The sequence below is a fragment of the Rosa chinensis genome, chromosome 3 (assembly GCF_002994745.2).
Source record: "Rosa chinensis cultivar Old Blush chromosome 3, RchiOBHm-V2, whole genome shotgun sequence".
NCBI lineage: Eukaryota > Viridiplantae > Streptophyta > Magnoliopsida > Rosales > Rosaceae > Rosa > Rosa chinensis.
Window position 1 is genome coordinate 24,152,808 of NC_037090.1, and position 20,164 is coordinate 24,172,971.

A 20,164-nucleotide genomic window follows, 5' to 3' on the forward strand; every position below is an offset into this window, starting at 1 on the left:
CATGGCTGCATGTTTCCTTAAGTAGATTGATGTGAGTTGTTGATTGATGTTCATGAGTTACTCATACGAGCTTTCATAAGCTTACAGGGTTTTGTTGTGTGGAAACCCGGTGCACCATTCTTTTGGTGTAGGGGTTAATCCTGCAGGTTAGGAAAATCGTGGCTGAAGCTGAGGTAGCTACAGGCAGCTGAACGGTTAGGAAGCAAATTTTGTTGGCTTTGCCATTGTTAATGACTTCCGCTATGTAGTAAGCTCTGAGGAGCATTTACGCTTTATTTTGTGATGACAATTTAATTCGTAAATTTGTGTAATATATAACTCTATGGAGCGAGTGTATATTAACTCGGATGGTTTCAGGGCATCAGTATTTACTCGTTATAAGGAAAGATGTTCCAGGTATTTGTATTGATGACTGAACATTCACGCATGTATAATTATGGGATTATATATATCGATTTTCATGTGTGTAAAATCAGGGGCGTGACAGGATTAGTCTTCCATTGCCTTCAAAAAAGGAAAAAGAAAAAAAAGTCCTTTTTAAAAGCTCTACCATAACTTTTTCATAATTCAATAACCAAAACAGATAACATTTTCTATTATTATTCGTGTAAGATTTACAGGAAAAATAAAAAAATAAGTGATAAAAAATTAAGTGGTTGGAAGCTTCTCATATCAGAGCCAGGTTTCGATCCTGGGACCTGTGGGTTATGGGCCCACCACGCTTCCGCTGCGCCACTCTGATTGTTGTTTGATGGTTGGCCAAATTTGTTAGATATAGTTTTTTCATTTAGAGAAACAAACCCTGTTACTCTTAAAACTTAAATTTCCGAATGTAGTAATGTGGATTCTGGAAAAAGGTGAGCGTTGCGTTTCTCTCTCTCGACACTTCGGGACGTCTTACTTAGCCCCGTCGAACCAACCATGCTCCTCCTCCTCCTCCTCTCAATTACAAAGTTAAACTAAGTTTCTCACAAATTTAAACCACTCTCTCTCTCTCTCTCTGAGCAACGTATCATACAGAAAACCCTAGAAAGCCATCGTCAATGGCGGTCTCCGAGGAGGAGTGTTCCTCCGCCAACTCCAGATCATCCTCGTCCTCCACCTCCAGCACCTCTCACTACCTCTCCAAGTGCCTCCTCCGTGGCACTGTCGTTCTCCACGTCCTCAACGGTCACATCCGCTTCCCCAACTCCCGCGACATCGTTTTCGGCAAGGTCTTCCCCCCTCTCTCTCTCTTTCTCTCCGTTCTCGTTTTAGTTCTGATTTTGTTGGAATTAGAAACAGAGATGATCCGATATGTGATTCTTGACATTTCAGGAGAAATCAATAGAGTTGGTGATAATCGGTGAAGATGGGATCGTACAGTCTGTGTGTGAGCAGCCTGTGTTTGGCACCATTAAAGACATTGCCGTCCTACCTTGGAATGACGGATTCCGAACCCGAAACCGCCAGGTGTCTAGCTCAATTCAACGAGTTTCAGCCTTTTGTTTCGAGAATTCACTATTACATTGAGAAAGATAAATTTTGTGCTCTTGTTGTTGTAGATGCCGGGCAAGGATCTTTTGGTCGTTGTTTCGGATTCTGGGAAGCTCTCGGTTCTCTCTTTTTGCAACGAAATGCACAGGTGTATATGCATTTTCTTTGCTTTGTTCAATTTTTGAATTAGTTACTTCTTCATGAGCTGTAACAGTAGAAACCAAAGCTTAAAATATTAGCATTTGCAGTGTCCCGATTATGCTTACCGATGAATCTCATTTTCTTTCTTCTCTGCTGCTTATTCTTATCACACTTCAAAATGTTTGTGTAGGTTTTTTCCTGTGACACAAGTTCAACTTTCTAATCCTGGAAACTCGAGGAATCAGCTTGCAAGAATGCTGGCCATTGATTCAAGGTAAGTCACCATTGCTTTGCTAGTTTGAGAAAGGCGGTTTTATAAGATGCTGTTTGCCACTGATGAAATTTCTCTATTTTGGTGGCTATTTTTTGAAGTAGCTCTGTAGTAGGAAAGGAAATATCTAGGAAGCTATATCTTGATTAATGATAGCTTAGAAACAGTTCATCTTTTTTCATGCAACTTTAGTGCATTGACTTATGGTGGGCTTTTCTTTTCTCTGTTTAGTCCTGGTGTAATTCTTTAATCATTATCTTCATATTTTATCTTCCAATGTAAGTATTTGCTGTTCTTGTGGTGTCATTGAGTCATATGTTATACCTCAAATTCTTTAGTTTGTACATGTGCTGAAACTAGATGATACGTTAGAGAGGGTATTGCTTATTTGTTTGCTAAGTTTTCTCAGTGGCAAATCTTAGGATAGCTAGAGTATGTTAAAAGTAATTTTTGTTTCTCTTGCAGTAGACTCTTCGCACAAGCTCTGTATGTTGTTTGTGAAACATAAATGTATTTTAATATGATTTTAAAAAATAAAAATATATGTATATATATATTTTTTGTATTTTTCTTCGGGGCTGATAAAAAGGAGAGGGAGAGAAAATTGGTAGCAAAGAGTTGGGGTTGGGAAAATAGAACCTATCTCAAAAAGAAAAGAAAAAACACCAAAATAAAAAAGGTAGCAACTAGTAGAAATAAATTCTAAAGTAGCAAATTGACATCATGGCAAAAGCTAGGGGAGAAAATTGGCAATTAAGCCATGAAAAAATATCTATTTTTCTAACAAGAAACAAGAGAAAACAATAAGAAAAGAAATAAAGAAAAGATCTGAAACTCGTAAACAGAACCATTCAATAAAATTCCGGAATCTGATACGCGGGCCACAGTCTCTGTACTCCCAATCACATTTTATGACTGAATTTTCTTTTTATTTTTTTCATATTTAAAAAGAAGATGCAAAATAAATAAGTAGAGAATGTTCCTTTTATACCGAAGTCAGATATCATCTGTCGCTTCTTGCTCTGTTTCTCCGAGAGAACAAACACCAAGACAAGAAACATGCAATTTTCGTGAAAACCCTAACTGGGAAGGCCATCACTCTCGAGGTTGAGATCAGCGATACTATCGATAATGTCAAAGCCAAGACCCAGGTAGTCTCTTGTCTCTCTCTAATTTTGAACTTTTTCATTGATTTCTCTCTTTGTTTCATATCAACCAAATATATAATTTATCGAAATGATTTCCTACAACACAATTAGGGTGTGGTTTTCTTGTTGAAGTTGGGATTGTAATTTGTGTATATAATCATGTTTGTCAGGTTTTCTTATCAGATGGGTTTGTAGTTATCTCAGCCTTTGTTTTTTTTTGGGTGTGTTTTTCTCTGGGACTGAAGGATCTTTGGGTGTTGTGAAGAGAAGTTGGTCTTGGAAGAATTTGATAGCTACGTTTAGGGTTTCTGAATTGAGCTGTAGGCCTGTCTATTTGATTTTTCAGGTTTATTGTTATTGTTAAAGAAAATCGCTGATTTGTTTTTTGCCAGAAATTGGGCCTTTTGAGAGAAAGGGATATAGACTAGATTGTCAATCAATGATTTTCCCTTTCCCATGGCTTAAAGAGTTGCCGTTGATTTTTCATTTCTAATTGTATGGTTAAACCCCTATGTCATTAGTTTTCTGTTTGTGCTGTCCAATTAGTGCACATAGTGTCTCGCATTGTTCAGCAATTTGGTTGCTGTACAAGTATTTGATCAATGATCAGGTCTGTGTAGTAGCTACTTGGAACAGTGAACTGATTGATATACATGATGGCAAAAAAAAAACCTTAGTGTTATCAAAGAACTACTTATCATGACGAAAGCAGTAGATGTATAATGTGAAATTTTATGATCAAACATGGTTTTTGGCCTCTGATATCTGCTGTTTCCTTGAAATCATCCTTAATTTACATTTTCCTTTATATGCAGCCATGTAATACACCCTTGTATTCAGAATAAGGAAGGCGTCCCTCCTGATCAACAGAGATTGATTTTTGCCAGTAATTGGAAGATGGTAGAACTCTTGCAGATTATAACATCCAAAAGGAGTCAACTCTTCACCTGGTTTTGAGGCTGAGGGGAGGAACTATGATTAAGGTGAAGACTCTTACTGGGAAAGAAATTGAGATTGACATAGACCCGATTGACACCATTGGCCTAATCAAGGAAAGGGTTGAGGAGAAAGAGGGAATTCCTCCGGTGCAACAAAGGTATTTGTTTCTCTTTCTTCTCATATTCAATCTATCTAAAGTAATAAGTTACTTGAACTTGAGTTACGTCTGGTTTTGTACTTTTATCTAGCTTCAGCATGCATTAAATGTTTCTAAATTGAACTCTTAGTTTAGTTAATTTTCATGCCTTATATCATCCATGGCATGATGGCAATATAACATCGTTTATGCTTTGCTGCCTATTGAGTTTCTATGAATTGAAAAAGAAGAAATATGATTGATCTGTTTCAGAGATTTGGTTGCAAATGTGGCAGTGAGTAATGCATTGGTTAGTGTTTGGTTGTTTTTGACCACTATCGGAAGTTGTATCAACATTGGCTCATTCTTTACTTCAGAAAGGCTCTCATGGTTTTCCGCAGAACTAGATCTGTTCGGTGGCCAAGATTATCTTGACCACTGAAGGTTTGTCGAGTTATGGTTGACTTTGCTTCAATTCCTGTTTGGGACTATTATGTGCTCCGTTTCTTGGTTACCATATAATTGGAGTATATGCACATTAACTTGACAACTGTTTTGGGATATCACCTGCATTTTGATTTTAATAGCTGAAGAGGACTTGCTAGAATGAAGTCTTATTAAGCAACATGATTGCTGCATTATTATTCTTGTCTTAGTTAATAGCTTCACGTGTTTATGATACTGGCCAATTTTCAAGAGATCAGCACTAATGAGTTTTAAATCTCTGCAGGCTGATTTATGCTGGCAAGCAGCTTGGAGATGACAAAACTGCTAAAGACTATAACATTGAGGGTGGCTCTGTCCTTCATCTAGTGCTTGCACTACGTGGTGGTAGTCTATAAATAGTATCTTAGTATTGTACCTATTGATCGGTTCAGGCAAACTCTTTCGTGAGGGCTTTATCAAGTCTTGATACTCAAACATTTGAGTTGCATTACATGGCAGAAACTTGTTTGACATAAGTATTGGTGTTACATATTGCACTTTTACCTTTCTGCTCTGTGATGTTCACTGTCTATGCTCTCTTGCTTTTATTTATACAAGGTTAGCTTCACTTGGGCAACAGATTTTATCATTCCTGACTATTTTCTGCTTGTGGATGATCTATGAAACATGGTGGCATGTACTCGGTATGATACTTGTGTCAGGAAATTAGATGAAGTATACTTTTCAGAAGGAATGTGATAATTTCTCGAAATAAGGCTGTTTAGAATTGAAAGTGTGTGATTCAGCATTGACATTCTCAGAGATGGCAGACTGAAATGATTCTGCAATGGAATTATAACAGTATAGTAATCTGGGCAATCGAAATCACACAGATCTGTTGTTAACTTTTTGTTAATGACACGTTTTATCCTCATGTTTGTTGCGATCTAAAGTTGGCCTCAGATGAAGTTACAACTTGGCACATGACAGAACATGTAATATTTAAGAATGCACAGCTGCACGGAGAGCATACATGACATTCATTGTATCAAATTAAAGACTAGAAATTTAAAACGACTGCTCATGGTCATTTTCAGAAATAGACCAATAGAGCTGAACTTCTATTTGGAAAAGTTGGTCATGCTCTCTCACAGAAGCAGCAGACATTTTTAACAGCATTGGCATCTATATAACACATTAGATTACAAGCTTTCCATTTTTTTCTTCAGGCACAGAAATCTTCCAGCTTTGGAACTAATCCTTCTCAAAACCCAGAAATTCATCAACATTTGTTATCAGGACCACTGAGCACGTTGAGTGCGACTTGTCCCCTTTTTCCTTCCGCCCAGTTTTCCAGCTGGATGAATTTCTGAGTCAAGCTTGTGTGGGAAAGACTTCCGAGTCAAGCTTGTGTGGAAAGACTTCCAAGTCAAGTTTGTGTAGAAAGACTTCCACACAAGTGTCATCGGTCACCTTGTCTGTATGTCTGTATGTCTGAATTATTGCCAAAGCCCTGGCCTTGCCTACAAAATCGCAGATAGACAGGAGAAGACTTCAAAGTCAATCCAACTACGATTCTTAGAAATTTGAATGCGATACCTATCAGAACTTAATGTACTGCAAAACTTGTTGGAACCTCAAAGCACGCATCTACTTTCATTGCGTTTTAGTTTTCCTGGAAATTGCAGATAGATAGGAGAAGACTTGAAACTCAAGCCAATCACAGATTATCTCATGGAGGCATTTTGTTTTTTCTCCCCATTTCAAGTACCTTCTAAAAGCCACCACAACCATCAACACTTTGTTAAAGCCCTCACTGCATTTGTGCTTGTGTTTAGAAGTTTGTTAAAAGAAATGACAATTTTTTACCTCCATCACTTCCTTTTGCTAATGGTTGAAGAGTGAAGATCCCACATCAAGAAAGTGTGAATAAAAATTCGACTTACAAGGGGATGACTTATTCCTAGTTTTACTGAGACTTTTTGACTTAAACTCTAACACCTAATAGAGACAATGCAGTAAGCCATGTACCACGCTTATCATTGCTTGTGTTACTAACCTCGCCCAGCAACAATCATCGTTCCATTTCATGAAAAGTCTCATATTAGATTCTTCTTCTTCTTCCTGCAAGCTCATAACTTGGAATTCAAGTACTGACTGTTGGTGCTGTGGTAAGTTGCCCCTGAGTTATAAAATGTTCTTATTATCTAGTAAATTCTCAACATACTAAAGAACTGAAAAGAAGGAACGTTCTTATTACCTTTGAGCTTTCATCGACCAGCTTAATTAGCTCTGTATTATTCTGTAGGGCCGAAACTTCAGTCACTTTTAGACTCATTCCAGCCTTCCCCACACCTATTCCCAAGTCCTGAATTTGCCCATTTGCTGTGCAGTAATAATATCCAAGGAAGAAACTTCAAAGTCATGGAGGCAATTTCTCCATTTCCTGCTATATATGACTGCCTGCCAGACTGAGAGTCACAACCAAGTGTTCCGAATACACGCCACAAAAACACAAGACTGAGGCAATTTCTCCCGACTGAGACGTCTATTATTGCTTTGAATGCATTAACTCCCCATTCTCAATTACACCACAGAAAACTATAAAGAAAAAAAAAATTGCCACAATTGCAGCTGTCAAAATAATTGATCATGAGAAAAAACCTCTTTCCCAGCGTGTCATTTTTCTTGGAAGTTGCCCATCGATAGAGAGGAAGGAAAGTCAAGCCTGGCACAGATACTATGGACGCATTTTCCAATTCCATGACGTTATAAAGCCACCACCAGTCCACCACCATTACCAGTTCCCAATTATCACTTTCCCACACTAAATTTGTGCCGACACCTTTGCTTAAAACATGCCAACTCTGTTCCTCCATTTCTTCCTTTTCTTATTCACGACCACTGTTACTAACCTTATCCCCGCAGTTCACAGCAACTGCATTGAAGCCCAGAAACAATCATTGCTCCATTTCAAGAAACTTGTAAATGATTCTTCCGACTCCTCCAAGCTTATCACATGGAATTCGAGTACAGACTGCTGTTCTTGGCTTGGTGTAAATTGCAGCACTAATGGGCGTGTTGTTGGACTTGACCTCAGCGGGGAGTTTGTCCCATCCAGCATTGACAATTTCAGCAGTCTTTTCCAACTTCAACATCTTCAGAGCCTCAACTTAGCCTATACCTTCTTCTTTTTCTCTTCAATTCCATCTTCAATTCCATCTGGAATTGGAAAGTTTGCAAATTTGAGGTATTTGAATTTAAGTCGTGCTTTTTTTAGTGGGGAAATTCCCACTGAGATTGCACGCTTGACAAGGTTGAAGGTTCTTGATCTCTCTATGTATTACTCGCAACGGAAAAGACTCGAGAATTCGAATTTAGGCACCTTGATCCAGAACCTTACAGAGCTTACAGAGTTGAATCTGGATGGTATGAATCTATCTGAGGAATCTCACTGGAGCCAAACCATATCATCTTCACTTCCAAAGCTGAGTGTGTTGAGCTTGTCCAATTGTGATCTTTCAGGCCCTATTCATGAATCTTTTGCCAGGCTTGATTCTCTATCCACGTTAATATTGCATGGAAACAATATCTCTGGTCCGGTTCCAAAATTCTTTGCCAATTTTTCAAGCTTGATTTCCTTGAATCTCTCTGAAAGTAACATCCATGGAGCATTTCCCAAAGAGATATTCCAGGTACCTACACTACAGTCTGTTGACCTATCACTTAATTCAGAGCTTCGTGGTTCCTTACCGGAGTTTCCAAAGAATGGATCTCTCGAATTCCTAGTTCTATCCGGGACTAATTTCTCAGGAGTCTTGCCGGACTCTATTGGCAACCTTAAAATGCTGTCTGAATTGGATCTTACAGAATGCAATTTCACAGGAGCAGTTCCAAAGTCATTGGCCAACCTAACACAATTGGGGCATTTGTACTTGTCATCCAACAAGTTTTCTAGTCCGATTAATTCTATTCAATGGGACAAACTCATCAAGCTTGTGGATCTCGACTTGTCGGACAATCTACTCTACGGGAGTATTCCATTGTCTCCCTTCTCTATTCCCTTGCTGCAGAGGTTAGATCTTTCTGGAAATAACTTCTCTAGTCAATTGCTTGAATTTTCTAATGTCTCTTCGTCCTCGCTACTCTCTCTTGATTTGAGTAGGAACAATTTGGAAGGATCCATACCTGTGTCTATCCTTAATCTTCCAAAGCTTGATATCTTTAATCTTTATTCAAACAACTTGAGTGGTTTTCCTTTTTATGGCCTTCAGGAGTCGAGAAATCTTTCGTTTCTTGATCTATCCTACAATAGCTTGTTGTTCAATCATAGTGGTACCAACTCATCACACCCCTCTCTCCTTCAGATTAAAACCCTGTATTTGACTTCTAACAAGTTGAAAGCATTCCCAAGTTTCCTGAAAAATCAATCTTATTTAACCGAATTGGACCTTTCAAACAACCAAATTCCAGGTCAGATACCCAATTGGATTTGGAAGCATCCTCTCGATAATCTATATCTATGTTGTAACAAGTTGGTAAGTCTAGAAGCTCCTTTACTCGGTTCTACTAATTACCATCTCAGTAATCTTGATCTTCACTCAAACCAGATTCAAGGACAAATACCATTGTTTGTGAGGGGTGATTATTTGGATTACTCAAGAAATAATTTCAGCTCTAGTATGCCAACGGACATTGGTGATTTCATTTCTCCCACGTATTACCTTTCTCTTTCAGGAAATAACTTGAATGGGGAAATTCCAAAATCAATATGCAATGCAAGTGGTCGAGTTCTTGATCTCTCTAATAACTCTTTCAGTGGAATCATTCCCCAATGCTTGACTCAGACATCTTCGCTTAAAGTCCTTGATTTGAGGAGAAACAACCTTACTGGATCTATCCCCGATACTTTTCTTGAAGGTTGTGATTTGCATACTCTAGCTCTGGGCAGAAATCAGATACAAGGTCAATTTCCAAAATCTCTAGCCAATTGTTCAAGCTTAGCGGTTTTAGACCTTGGAATCAATCAAGTAACAGATGCCTTTCCCTGCCCGTTGAAGACCATATCCACCTTGCATGTCCTTATATTGCGATCAAACAAATTTTATGGACCCATTGGATGTCCCAAGACCATTGGCACCTGGCCGTACCTTCAAATCATAGATTTGGCTCATAATAGTTTCAATGGTGAAATAACAGGTACATCATTGAGAACATGGCAAGCAATGATGGTTAATGACGACTCCTATTACCTTGGGTTTGGGTGGGGAGTTGGTCGTCGAGGTGGGGCTCTTATAAATTATGGTGATGTAGTAACAACTACAAGCAAAGGTCTAGAGACGGATCTTGTTCCTTTAAGTAGCTTCACTTCGATTGACTTCTCTGCTAACAAGTTCAACGGAACAATACCCAAGGAAATCGGCCAATTGGCATCATTACATGTCCTCAATCTGTCCAGTAATGCTTTCACAGGCGAAATCCCATCATCCTTTGGTAACATGAGAAACATAGAGTCCTTAGACCTCTCACAGAACCACCTGAGCGGCCAAATTCCACCACAGTTTGCAAATCTCAATTTCTTGTCATTTTTGAATGTCTCATATAATCAACTGGCGGGAAGGATCCCAACTAGCACTCAGTTATCGACATTTCTGAATACCTCATTCGAGGGTAACAAAGGATTATGGGGGCCTCCTCTGACATCGGATGCAGTAATCGTATCGCCACCTCCGACATTAAATGGAAGCTCAAGTAATCCGAATTCTGGAGATGAGATTGATTGGAATGTTATTAGTGCTGAAATTGGTTTTACATGTGGGTTTGGAATTGCCGTCGGGTCACTTTTGTTTTGCAAGAGATGGAGGAAATGGTATTACAGAGCTATGTTTAACATCCTGTTCAAGATATTCCCTCGGCTGGAACACAGATTTGGTAATCACAGAAGGCATGTTTACATAAATCAAAGGTATTGGAGACGTTTAAATGGTTAGGAAGACCAAGCATGCAGTTCAACTCCATTGTGTTGGAGACTCCCCCGGTGTTTTTCCTCTGTATTTTCATCACATGATTATAATGTAATTGTTTTTTTTTCTTTTGTCGTAATGTTTTTTTTTTTTTTTTTTTGGGTCTGGTGTTGTAATCGTTCTCGCAATGTAATCACTTTACGTTTTTAACATTTATATTTATGAAATATTGTGCGGTGTGAGCAGGTAATTGCTCTGTTTTGTGATATGGAAATTGTACCAAGATTTTGTATTTGTGATCCGAGGCAGTGACACTGCAACTTGCTCTCAAGAGCCCAAACACACTGGAAAGCAGTAGGCCCAAAAGGCCCGTCGTTGTACATAAGAAATACAACTCAGCAGTTGCTCTCGACATAAGAAATCAACCCTCTCTCTGCACTTGCTCTCTCACGTTGGTTCCGTATTTCTGGTACGCATCTTTTCTGTCTCTCATGTTGGTTCGATTTTGTTTGCAGTGTTTGTTTTTGATTTTGTTTGCAGTATTTGTTTGCAGTGTTTGTTTTCGATTTTGTTTGCAGTATTTGTTTTGGAAAACTTGGCACTTCAAATTGGAGCATAAAAAGGCTCAAATCTTGTTTGCTGAGGGCTAGAAATCTGAAGCTAATTCTCTCTCTCTCTCTCTCTTCAAATTTCCTAGGTTGGGTTTGGTATTTTTGATGGGTATGTGATTTCTGGGCCATTCAATATTCTATGTATTTGAAAATTGAATTAGTTAGACAAAGAATTGATGAGTGATGTTGGTTCTTGTCCGGCCAGATTTAGTGCCATTGTTAAATTAATCCTGTGAAGTGCATTATATAATGAGATATATGCACTGTTAAGGAACTCATAGAGGACTAGTTCTCATACATGTGATCTCTTATGATTCAGATAGCTATTTTATCCTTTACACTTTTTGATTAATAAGACATATTGCACATATTTAAATGCCAAATATATTTTATGGGCCTAAACTGCTACTTACTTGGATACATATATATATTTATTGTTTATATGTATATGAGAGAAAGAAACACTGTACTGGATAGGACAACAAGAATACTATGTGCAGTTCATCTCGTCTATACATTTTCCAAGGACCGTCTGAGTTGATGCCACCAGTAAGATTTCAATTTATTATTTATTGTTTGAGTTTGTGTGTGTTCTTAGTGAAATTCAAATAAGAACGCATCTGTTCATTTGATTTTGTATATTGAATTTGTGAAGAATATTCAAATAAGAGGCGAATATTTTTTTCAATAAAAATAACCTAAGCACTTCGAATATTGAAGGACGGGATATATTTGCATTTATGAGATGAGCTTCCCAAGAACCTCCACTGTTTTCTTATCTGTGATGACACTGTGGTTACTTTTTCAACAATATGTTAGTGAGATAAATTCAGGATTTTGCACTTATCAAAGTCTTCTAATCACCCATCACGGAAATAGTATCTACATGAAGGTTCAAAGCATAGCATAGACGCACAGATATCAGTACATGAGCATTAAGTTCTTGATTTTAAAAGATGTAATGAAAGTGACATTAAAGAAATGAGCTGAATTATGGTTGTCAATGATGGCACTCCATTTCTTCGAATGGAATCTTAGCCCGCCTCACTTGCTTTCTGTACCGATGTGTCAAAGGGATGATTGCTTATCGTTTGGTTATATCTATGTAGGAAAAAGGCTTGAAAGTTTATGAGAGTACAAGATGCGTGAAGATATTTTAGATCAGCAGGCATCACTTCAACGAGCAAGCCTTGAAGCTTCTCTTGCTGATGGCATCTCTTGGGGTATGGGAGAGGATGCCATTATAGAAGAAGCTGAGGTATGTATCAATTTAGCATTGCTCAATAGAATTCTTCTCAAACTGCCTTTTATATTCTGCTATTTTTCTTTAAGTATGACCTTTTTCTTTCTTTTCTTTTGATGAATTGAAAGAAAATAATCCTACTGACATGCAGTTTTGGACTTGAGGATGATGGTGAGGAAGTAACTTGGCAAACATACAAAGGACAGCTTACAGAAAGGCAGATAAAAACACGTGATAAAATAACTAAAAGAATGGAAAAGGTAAGTGGTCTTAACTATCCTGGTTTTGTTATTATCTTTCTTGTACATTGGATCCTTTTCTGCCAATTGGATAAACTCTTTAGGTATAGTTCATATATTTCTATTAACATGTGTATATTGCTTGGTATTTGAGAAAAGCAGTTCCTGAATTGATTTGTAAAAAAGTCACGCACCAGTGTTGTGTAGTGTACCATTGCTTGATATTTGAGTAAAGCAGTTCCTGAATTGATTTTTAGAAAAGTCACGCACTGGTGTAGTGTACCTTTTATAATTCTAGCAAAACAGTATATCTTCGTGTAATGAAGGAATACGACAGTTGATGCACTTGCAATATCATGATTCAACAGGGACCTCATAAATGTTTGAAACTGGTCCTTACTGATTCTAATTAATTAGTTACTGCCATCCATTATTAGGTTGACCATACCAGCATCAACAAAGAAAAAAGTACGCGAACCTAACAACAATGCATCATAATTAAATCCAGTATCCTGATATTACACTTCAGTCTTCTTGTATTTTGGAAATTATCTCCCTTCTTTACTTGTTCTCATGTGGTTAATGTTTCTCAGCCTCACTGGGTTAAATTCACCTTGTCTTCTTCTAATTGCATCCAGTTCTTTTGTGTTTTTTATTTTTGTTGTTTTAAATGAGGAAAACAAAGATTTAAAGAACTTTAATGTTGATGATAAAAACTTGTTTATATAGACACTGATGAGTTTTTTACTTATTATTATAATTTTTCTCATGTCTTCACTGTTTCGCTTATAGATGGCTCATATGAAGAAGAGTTAGATGCTATTCGTGCTAAAGATGTCTTTCAAGGTGGATTGACTCAAGGGCAACAAACTCAGATTGCGCGAAATGAACAAAGAACAGAACAGGTAAAAAAATGTCCCCAGAACCTATTTGCCAACCTTTACTGGTAGTTGAGAAATGGGGAAGATCTGTTGCATCTTCAGTCCCAATATATGGAGGCAGGGTGGTAGTGATCCTTCTGGTTAACACGTTATATTTAATTTTCTTACAGATTCTGGAAGAGCTTGAAAATTTGGATTATCTTTTACCAAAATAAGCTTATTCTTCTAGATTATTGTGTTAATGTTATCAATGTCTGATTTGATCTCCATTATTTCCTTGTAATTTATTTCTAACAAAGTTTCATGTTTATTTTATATAGACGGATGACATGCTTCCAAGCTTGGAAGAACTGGGAGTGCGTCAACTGTACCCAAAAGGCCCAAATATTGGTACGTCTACCTCCAGGCTAGTTTAATCGTTCTCTTTTTCTTTCTTTCTTTCTTTACTTTGTTTTATCGTTTTGTTTGAGAAGAAAGATTCTTTATTAAGACAAAAGCTTTAGTGTACATGCAGTGGACAAGTAGTTCTCACTAGTTTAGTGTTGGTGTCCTGTGAAAAAACTACCTTTGATATGTAGGAACTGATCTGAACATCTTGATTCAATCACCTATATAGCAGTTTCTCCTTAGGGTCAGTGGAATTAGGTAATTAGTGTTTTTAATGAAAAAGTTAATAATACTCTTCTCTGGTAAGCTAGGACACAGATACTATGTTGTGAATCTTCACTTGTGTTACGAGGCTGAGAGGTATTCAAATATGTGACATATATAGAAAATACTTGGCAGGAACTATTCAATGTAAAGGCAAGAGAAGTAGCAACCTTTAGGAAATGGTCATCCACATCTCCAACTTATTAACCTAGTTTTTCTAGCGTTTGGGAATGCATACATCCATGCTAGCTATTGTTGTCTTTACAGAACAGGTATTGATGGCCAAACTCTGATTACCAGAAATAAGGAACTTTTGGGGAATGTATGAATTTCTTGACTACTTGCAGGTATTGCTATAGTAGTTTTGTCTGGTTTAGTTGGAATTTGAGATAATTCTTTGCAAGGAACGAATAGGAAGTTAGGAATTGCAAGTATGCATGTATGTGTGTTAGTACTTGATTGTTTTCGCCTTTTTTTTTTTGCTGTACTTTTCCATTCTGACAAAGTTGTACTATGTTTTAGATTTTAAGAAGGAACTAAGGTCCCTTAACAGAGAGTTGCGAAACTTGCTGATATTATTGTGGAGAGAGTAGAGATCTTCACTATATGCAAGGTGGGTGGAAGAAATATCTCTTATATTCAAGAACTTGCATCATCTTCTGAACTCATTGCGGCCCCATCAGGTAAGATATATTGGGTCTTATAATATAAGCTGTTGGGTTGTTATATGGGACTACTTTCCTTATATTTTTATGTCTTTATCATGCAGGCAAGGGCAACACTAATTCACATTCTAGAACTTCAGATAAAACGATGTAAACAAGCTGTTGAGGATATAAAGAGGTATGCTTTCAACAATTACTTACAAGCTTAATGCGCATTTGACACTGAAATATTCTACTTTATTTTTAAAACAATTAAAAGATAATTGTTTTGCCAGTTGGGACTTTAAATGAAGGGTATGGCTTCTGTGACCTTTTTGATAGAGTATGATAGTAAGATTGCCTAAAGTTTTGCATTTAATCATTCTCTGGTCTTAGTGGTGTTTGATTACCAAAAAAATGAAAACTGGAACCTGCCTAATTGTTTCTTGTTTGCTTTAAGGTTTACTTGTAGCTGGTGGTGTGATAAATCCTCTTTGCAAAGACTTAGTTTTGTTCCCCACAGTCTGTTTCTACCTGCCTTACTTCAGAACTTTGCTTATTGATCTAGGTGTCATTTGAGTTGGTGCCAACAGGTCACATGTTTCTTTACAAATTTTTTTCTTGAAATTTTTCCTGTCAAGATATGGAGCCACCGACAGATTGAAAATGTGTTTGTTGCAATTTTGATTTGAATGTTTTCCTGTTGTTTGGAAAGTGATTAGAAAATCTTTTAAATGACTGGGACTGTGACTGTGCTGTTAACAAACTGCCTTGTGGATTAATGTCACAAAATATTTTGTGACCATTGTTTGACTCTCTTGTTTAGGAGGAGAGAAGAAGCACATGCACTTCTGAAGGAGTCCCTTTAATCGTTGGAGGACACTAGTGCATCTCTTACGTTGAAATAGGGAGTGCTCATGTATGTTCCTACTCAATGATCAGAGCCCCTCAGACAGTTTCATCTAATACCTTTGGGGAGGGTCATGGAATCGCACTGGTCAAAGTTTCTCGGACAGACAGTTGCATCTAGTACCTTCATGCTTTTAAATCAGAAACTTCTGGTTTTACCTTTCTATTCTAGTGTCGAAAGGAATGTAGTCCATCTAGCTGTCATTGACTGATGGTATCCAAGCATTAACTCAGATGGCATGGATAGATGGAGGATAGATTAGATTCATTTCAAGTGGCATAATAGTATTCTGTTCCATCACTCTGTAACTTTTACTCATCTAATATCAATTGCAGTGAATTCTGACAAACTCAAGAGATTATTTACACACAACCCTACTGCAAAAATGTTATCATTTTGTGATAACGCAGTACATGCATGTTGGTTTTGGGTATGTTTGCTAGACATTGACATTAAATGGAGTCCACCTTAATATGGTGGGGTGACTTGGTGTTTTCCATTTTGCATCCATTGTAACATTGTAACACAGACCTAGGTACTATTAGTCCATTGTCATTGACCTAATCAAGGAAATGGTTGAGGAGAAAGAGGGAATTCCTCCAGTGCAACAAGGGTACTTGTTTCTCTTTCTTCTCATATTAAATCTATCTGAAGTAATAAGTTACTTGAACTTGACTTATGTCTGGTTTTGTACTTTTATCTAGCTTCAGTATGCATTAAATGTTTTTAGATTGAACTCTTAGTTTAGTTAATTTTCATGCCTTATATCATCCATGCATATGCACATTAACTTGACAACTGTTTTGGAATATCACCTGCATTTTGATTTTAATAGCTTAAGAAGACTTGCTAGAATAAAGTCTTATTAAGCAGCATGATTGCTGCATTATTATTCTTAGTTAATAGCTTCACGTGATTATGGTACCGGCCAATTTTCAAGAGATCTTGATTTGAGTAGCAACAATTTGGAAGGATCAATACCCGTGTCTATCTTTAATCTTCCAATGCTTGATTTCTTTAAACTTGTACTTTCTTCAAACAACTTGAGTGGGTTTCCTTTTTATGGCCTGTGGAATTTTTATGGATTGAAAAAGAAGAAAAATGATTTATCTGTTCCATACTTTGAGCTTTTGTTTCAAATGAGGCAGTGAGTAATGCATTGGTTAGTGTTTGCTTGTCTTTCCCCACTATTGGAAGTCGTATCAGCATTTACTCATTCTTTACATCCGAAAGGCTATTATGGTTTTCCATAGAACTTAGATTTGTTCAGTGGACAAGATTATCTTGTCCACTGAAGGTTGGTCAAGTTATGGTTGACTTTGCTTCTGTTCCTGTTTGGGACTATTAGGTGCTCCGTATGATTTAAATCCTGGGTACGATGAAATTAGTGTATATGCACATTAACTTGACAGCTGTTTTGGGATATTACCTGCATTTTGTGTTTACTAGCATAAGAAGACTTGCTAGAATAAAGTCTTATTAATCAGCATTATTGCTGCATTATTATTCTTGTCTTTGTTAATAGCTTCTCGTGTTTTATGGTACCGGCCAATTTTCAACAGATTAGCATCTAATGATTTTGAAATGTCCACAGGCTGATTTATGCTGGCAAGCAGCTTGGAGATGACAAAACTGCAAAAGACTACAACATTGTATTGTAGTATTGTATCAATTGATCAGTTCAGGCAAACTCTTTGTGAAGGCTTTATCGAGCCTTGATACTGTAAAACATTTGAGTTGCATTACATGGCAGAAAACTCGTTCTAAGTGGGTTACTGTGGACATAAATATTGGTGTTTTACGCACTTTACCATTTTGCTCTGTTATGTTCGCTGTCAATGCTCTCTTGTTTTTACTGTATACAAGGTTAGCTTCACCAGGGCAAAAATTTTATCAATCCTGATTACGGTTATTTTCTGCTTGTGGATGATCTATAAAACTTGGTGACTTGTACAAGTAGTGTGTGTCCGGAAATTAGAGGAGGTATACATTTTAGAAGGAATGTGATAATTTGTTCAAGTATTGTGATGATTCAACTTAGCGAGTACTCTATACTCGAAAAGTAAATCAACACACTTTCCAAACAGGCTGTATAGAGTTGCTTTATTCCGAATTCCTCAGAGATGGCAAACTGAAATGATTCCGTGTTCTTAAAACAAAAACAAAAAACAAAAAAAAGGATTCCGTAATGGAATTATAATAAGAAACTACACGGATCTGTTGTTAACTCTTAGTTAATAACACCGAAGAGGTATTCTCATGGTTGGTGTTGAAATGAAGTTGGCCTCAGATGAAGTTACAACTTGGCATATAAGACAGAACATGTAATATCAAAGAATGATGAGAGTGATTGGAGATGGTACCACAGAGAGCAAAAACTACATTCGTTGTGTCAACTTTTAGTCTTAAAATATTTAAAACTACCGTTCTGTTGTAAATAATTATGGCTAATATCATGTAAATAGATGGAGAGTCATATATGTCTTTCACTATAGATTAGTGATTGATAGGATTGTGAATAGGAGTAATTGACGTTTCTATTAAACGTTGCCTATTTGTATACATCATGTACTCCTATATAAACCCCCTCATGGTGAGATGAATGGATACGATCTGATTCCCTGTGTCCAAACTCTCTCTCTCTCTCTCAAAATTTTTTCTGTTTTACAACACGTTATCAGCACGAAGCTCTAACCCAAGCCCTAGCCAAAGAAAAAAAAAACCCCTGCTGCAGCCTGTTTGCACGCCCCGAAACCTCTTGATCAAGACCTCAAATCAAAATCTTTCCTTCATCAAAGTTGTTCATCTCTGCCTCTTCTATCTGACTACCAAATTTCAGCCCTATTGGAGTCATTTTGAGACCTGTACATCATTCGAAGTGGGAGCTGTTCAGAAGAGAATCTGCTCCGTGTTCACAACTAGCTCTAAGATTTGGATCGAATAGCTTTGAGATTCGGTATTTCCTACCAAAAGAGGCGAATAGATCTTGGATTGGTTGAGAAGACAACCTTCTCAGTTCTGCACATATAAACTGAAGATTCATCCTCTCTTCATCAAGTAATGTTTTCCAAAATCTAATTTTATATTCATGTTTATTGAGCCTATTGATTGAACATGAAAAAATCCTCCATGATGCATGAACCCTAAATTCTAATTGTTTTATTTGGAATATATATACATGTTCATGTTTTGGATTGTTTGATTGGAAAAGAAAAAAATTAGGATACTTTGGCTGTAGCTATTTCTAGCACTTGGTCCAGTAGCACCAATTCACAACTAGAGAGCATCAATCAATCATGCAAAAATAAAGTCAGCTATTTCTGGGATTCGAACCCAGCCACAGTGTGTACCAGCCTAGCATGTTGTCCAATATGTCATTATGGCAAGTGTATGTGTTAACACTATTTAGTATTAATTCTGCCAGAAGCATATTTGAGGCCAATTAATTGGTGATTGATCAACCCGTGATTTGATTTTGATTGATTTTATCCAAAGCAATTACCATTGTAATTTATGCTCATTACCACAATCACTTCATTATCACATTGAGACAATTCTGAATTATTGCGTGAATTATGATAGAAGAATTATGGGCTTAATTTTTGGTTACACAAATTTGAATTTGCCATTATAATTCTTTATGCTAGAAGCATTATGGGATAAATTATTACGTGATTATTACATACACATTATGCCAGAAGCATTTGCCAAATTTATTACCTGTACGTAATGCCAGAAGCATTAATGGGATTTGATCCCATTTCCTTAGGTATATAATCGCTGCATTAATTTATTTATGTTACGATTTAATAACATATATTGAATTTAGTTATGTTATAATTGTGAATATTAATAGAGGCTGAGTCAGAAGCTCAAATCAAGCCCAAAGTCATAACAACAAATTCGAGCCAGAAGCTCAGGCCCAAGTTGCAAGGCCAGAATAGAAGCTCACTACATGTTTCCATGACAAAAGTTATGAATCTTCTCAAACTAGGCTCATCTAGTTGGATGCGATGTCTAGGAAAGGTTCAGATGAGGCCGTGTACTTAAGCGAGTCTCGCTCCACCTAAACCTCATCTTTCCTTACCTGGTCGTATTCAATTGGAGTTACCGAAAGGGTTGAGTAATAACTTTTCATTCCTTGGCAGACTAGCCTGAGCCCAGCAGGCCCACTCTCCCTCTGTAGGACCTAGCAGCCCAGCAGGCCTCACATACTCTTTGACTAGCGCATGAAAGCCTAGGTCACGAGCCTGCAGACTAAGCCCGATAGGCTTCACTATCAAGCCCACTCCTTTGGTCCATCAGAATCAAATAAAAGGATAAATGATTTGATACTGTAAATAGATTCACCATATTTAATATGTGTAATTAATTGCCAGAAGCATTTATTAACATAATTGTGTGATAATAAATATGTTAAATTAGTAGCATGCAATTAATATCTCAATTGATTTGTGACTTTTATTTATCCAGATTTGTGAGATT

The 20,164-nt window shown here is 37.1% G+C and overlaps 2 protein-coding genes, 1 non-coding gene and 1 pseudogene across 10 annotated transcripts; 3 read left to right on the top strand and 1 right to left on the bottom strand.

The window, feature by feature from the left end:
• The window catches only part of LOC112192206, a 253,426-nt pseudogene that overhangs the window by 154,517 nt on the left and 78,745 nt on the right, over window positions 1-20,164 (top strand).
• TRNAM-CAU lies at window positions 671-742 on the bottom strand. The gene has a single exon. It is a non-coding gene; the product is annotated as a tRNA-Met (tRNA).
• LOC112192210 (probable splicing factor 3B subunit 3) lies at window positions 716-3,027 on the top strand. The gene is made up of 5 exons (XM_024331860.2): window positions 716-1,214; window positions 1,318-1,452; window positions 1,545-1,624; window positions 1,808-1,891; window positions 2,357-3,027. Exons 1-5 carry the CDS (start codon window positions 1,044-1,046, stop codon window positions 2,394-2,396), a joined length of 510 nt encoding a protein of 169 aa, XP_024187628.1. The 5' UTR covers window positions 716-1,043; the 3' UTR covers window positions 2,397-3,027.
• LOC112192202 (receptor-like protein 33) lies at window positions 9,191-17,476 on the top strand. 8 transcript variants are annotated; one of them, XR_005808392.1, is made up of 8 exons: window positions 10,976-11,660; window positions 12,221-12,369; window positions 12,506-12,614; window positions 13,386-13,498; window positions 13,795-13,864; window positions 14,648-14,808; window positions 14,895-14,968; window positions 15,596-17,476. XR_005808392.1 is itself a non-coding variant. In XM_040516560.1 (7 exons), the coding sequence occupies exon 1, from the start codon at window positions 9,220-9,222 to the stop codon at window positions 10,525-10,527; it is 1,308 nt and encodes a 435-aa protein (XP_040372494.1). In that variant the 5' UTR covers window positions 9,191-9,219; the 3' UTR covers window positions 10,528-10,969; window positions 11,054-11,220; window positions 11,589-11,660; window positions 12,221-12,369; window positions 12,506-12,614; window positions 13,386-13,498; window positions 13,795-13,846. The 8 variants fall into 8 exon arrangements, 7 of the variants coding, with proteins under 7 accessions (XP_040372494.1, XP_040372492.1, XP_040372491.1 ...); XM_040516560.1 differs by lacking the exons at window positions 14,648-14,808; window positions 14,895-14,968; window positions 15,596-17,476 and adding an exon at window positions 9,191-10,969 and having other exon boundaries at window positions 11,054-11,220; window positions 11,589-11,660; window positions 13,795-13,846; XM_040516558.1 differs by lacking the exons at window positions 14,648-14,808; window positions 14,895-14,968; window positions 15,596-17,476 and adding exons at window positions 9,191-10,611; window positions 10,747-10,969 and having other exon boundaries at window positions 11,054-11,660; window positions 13,795-13,846.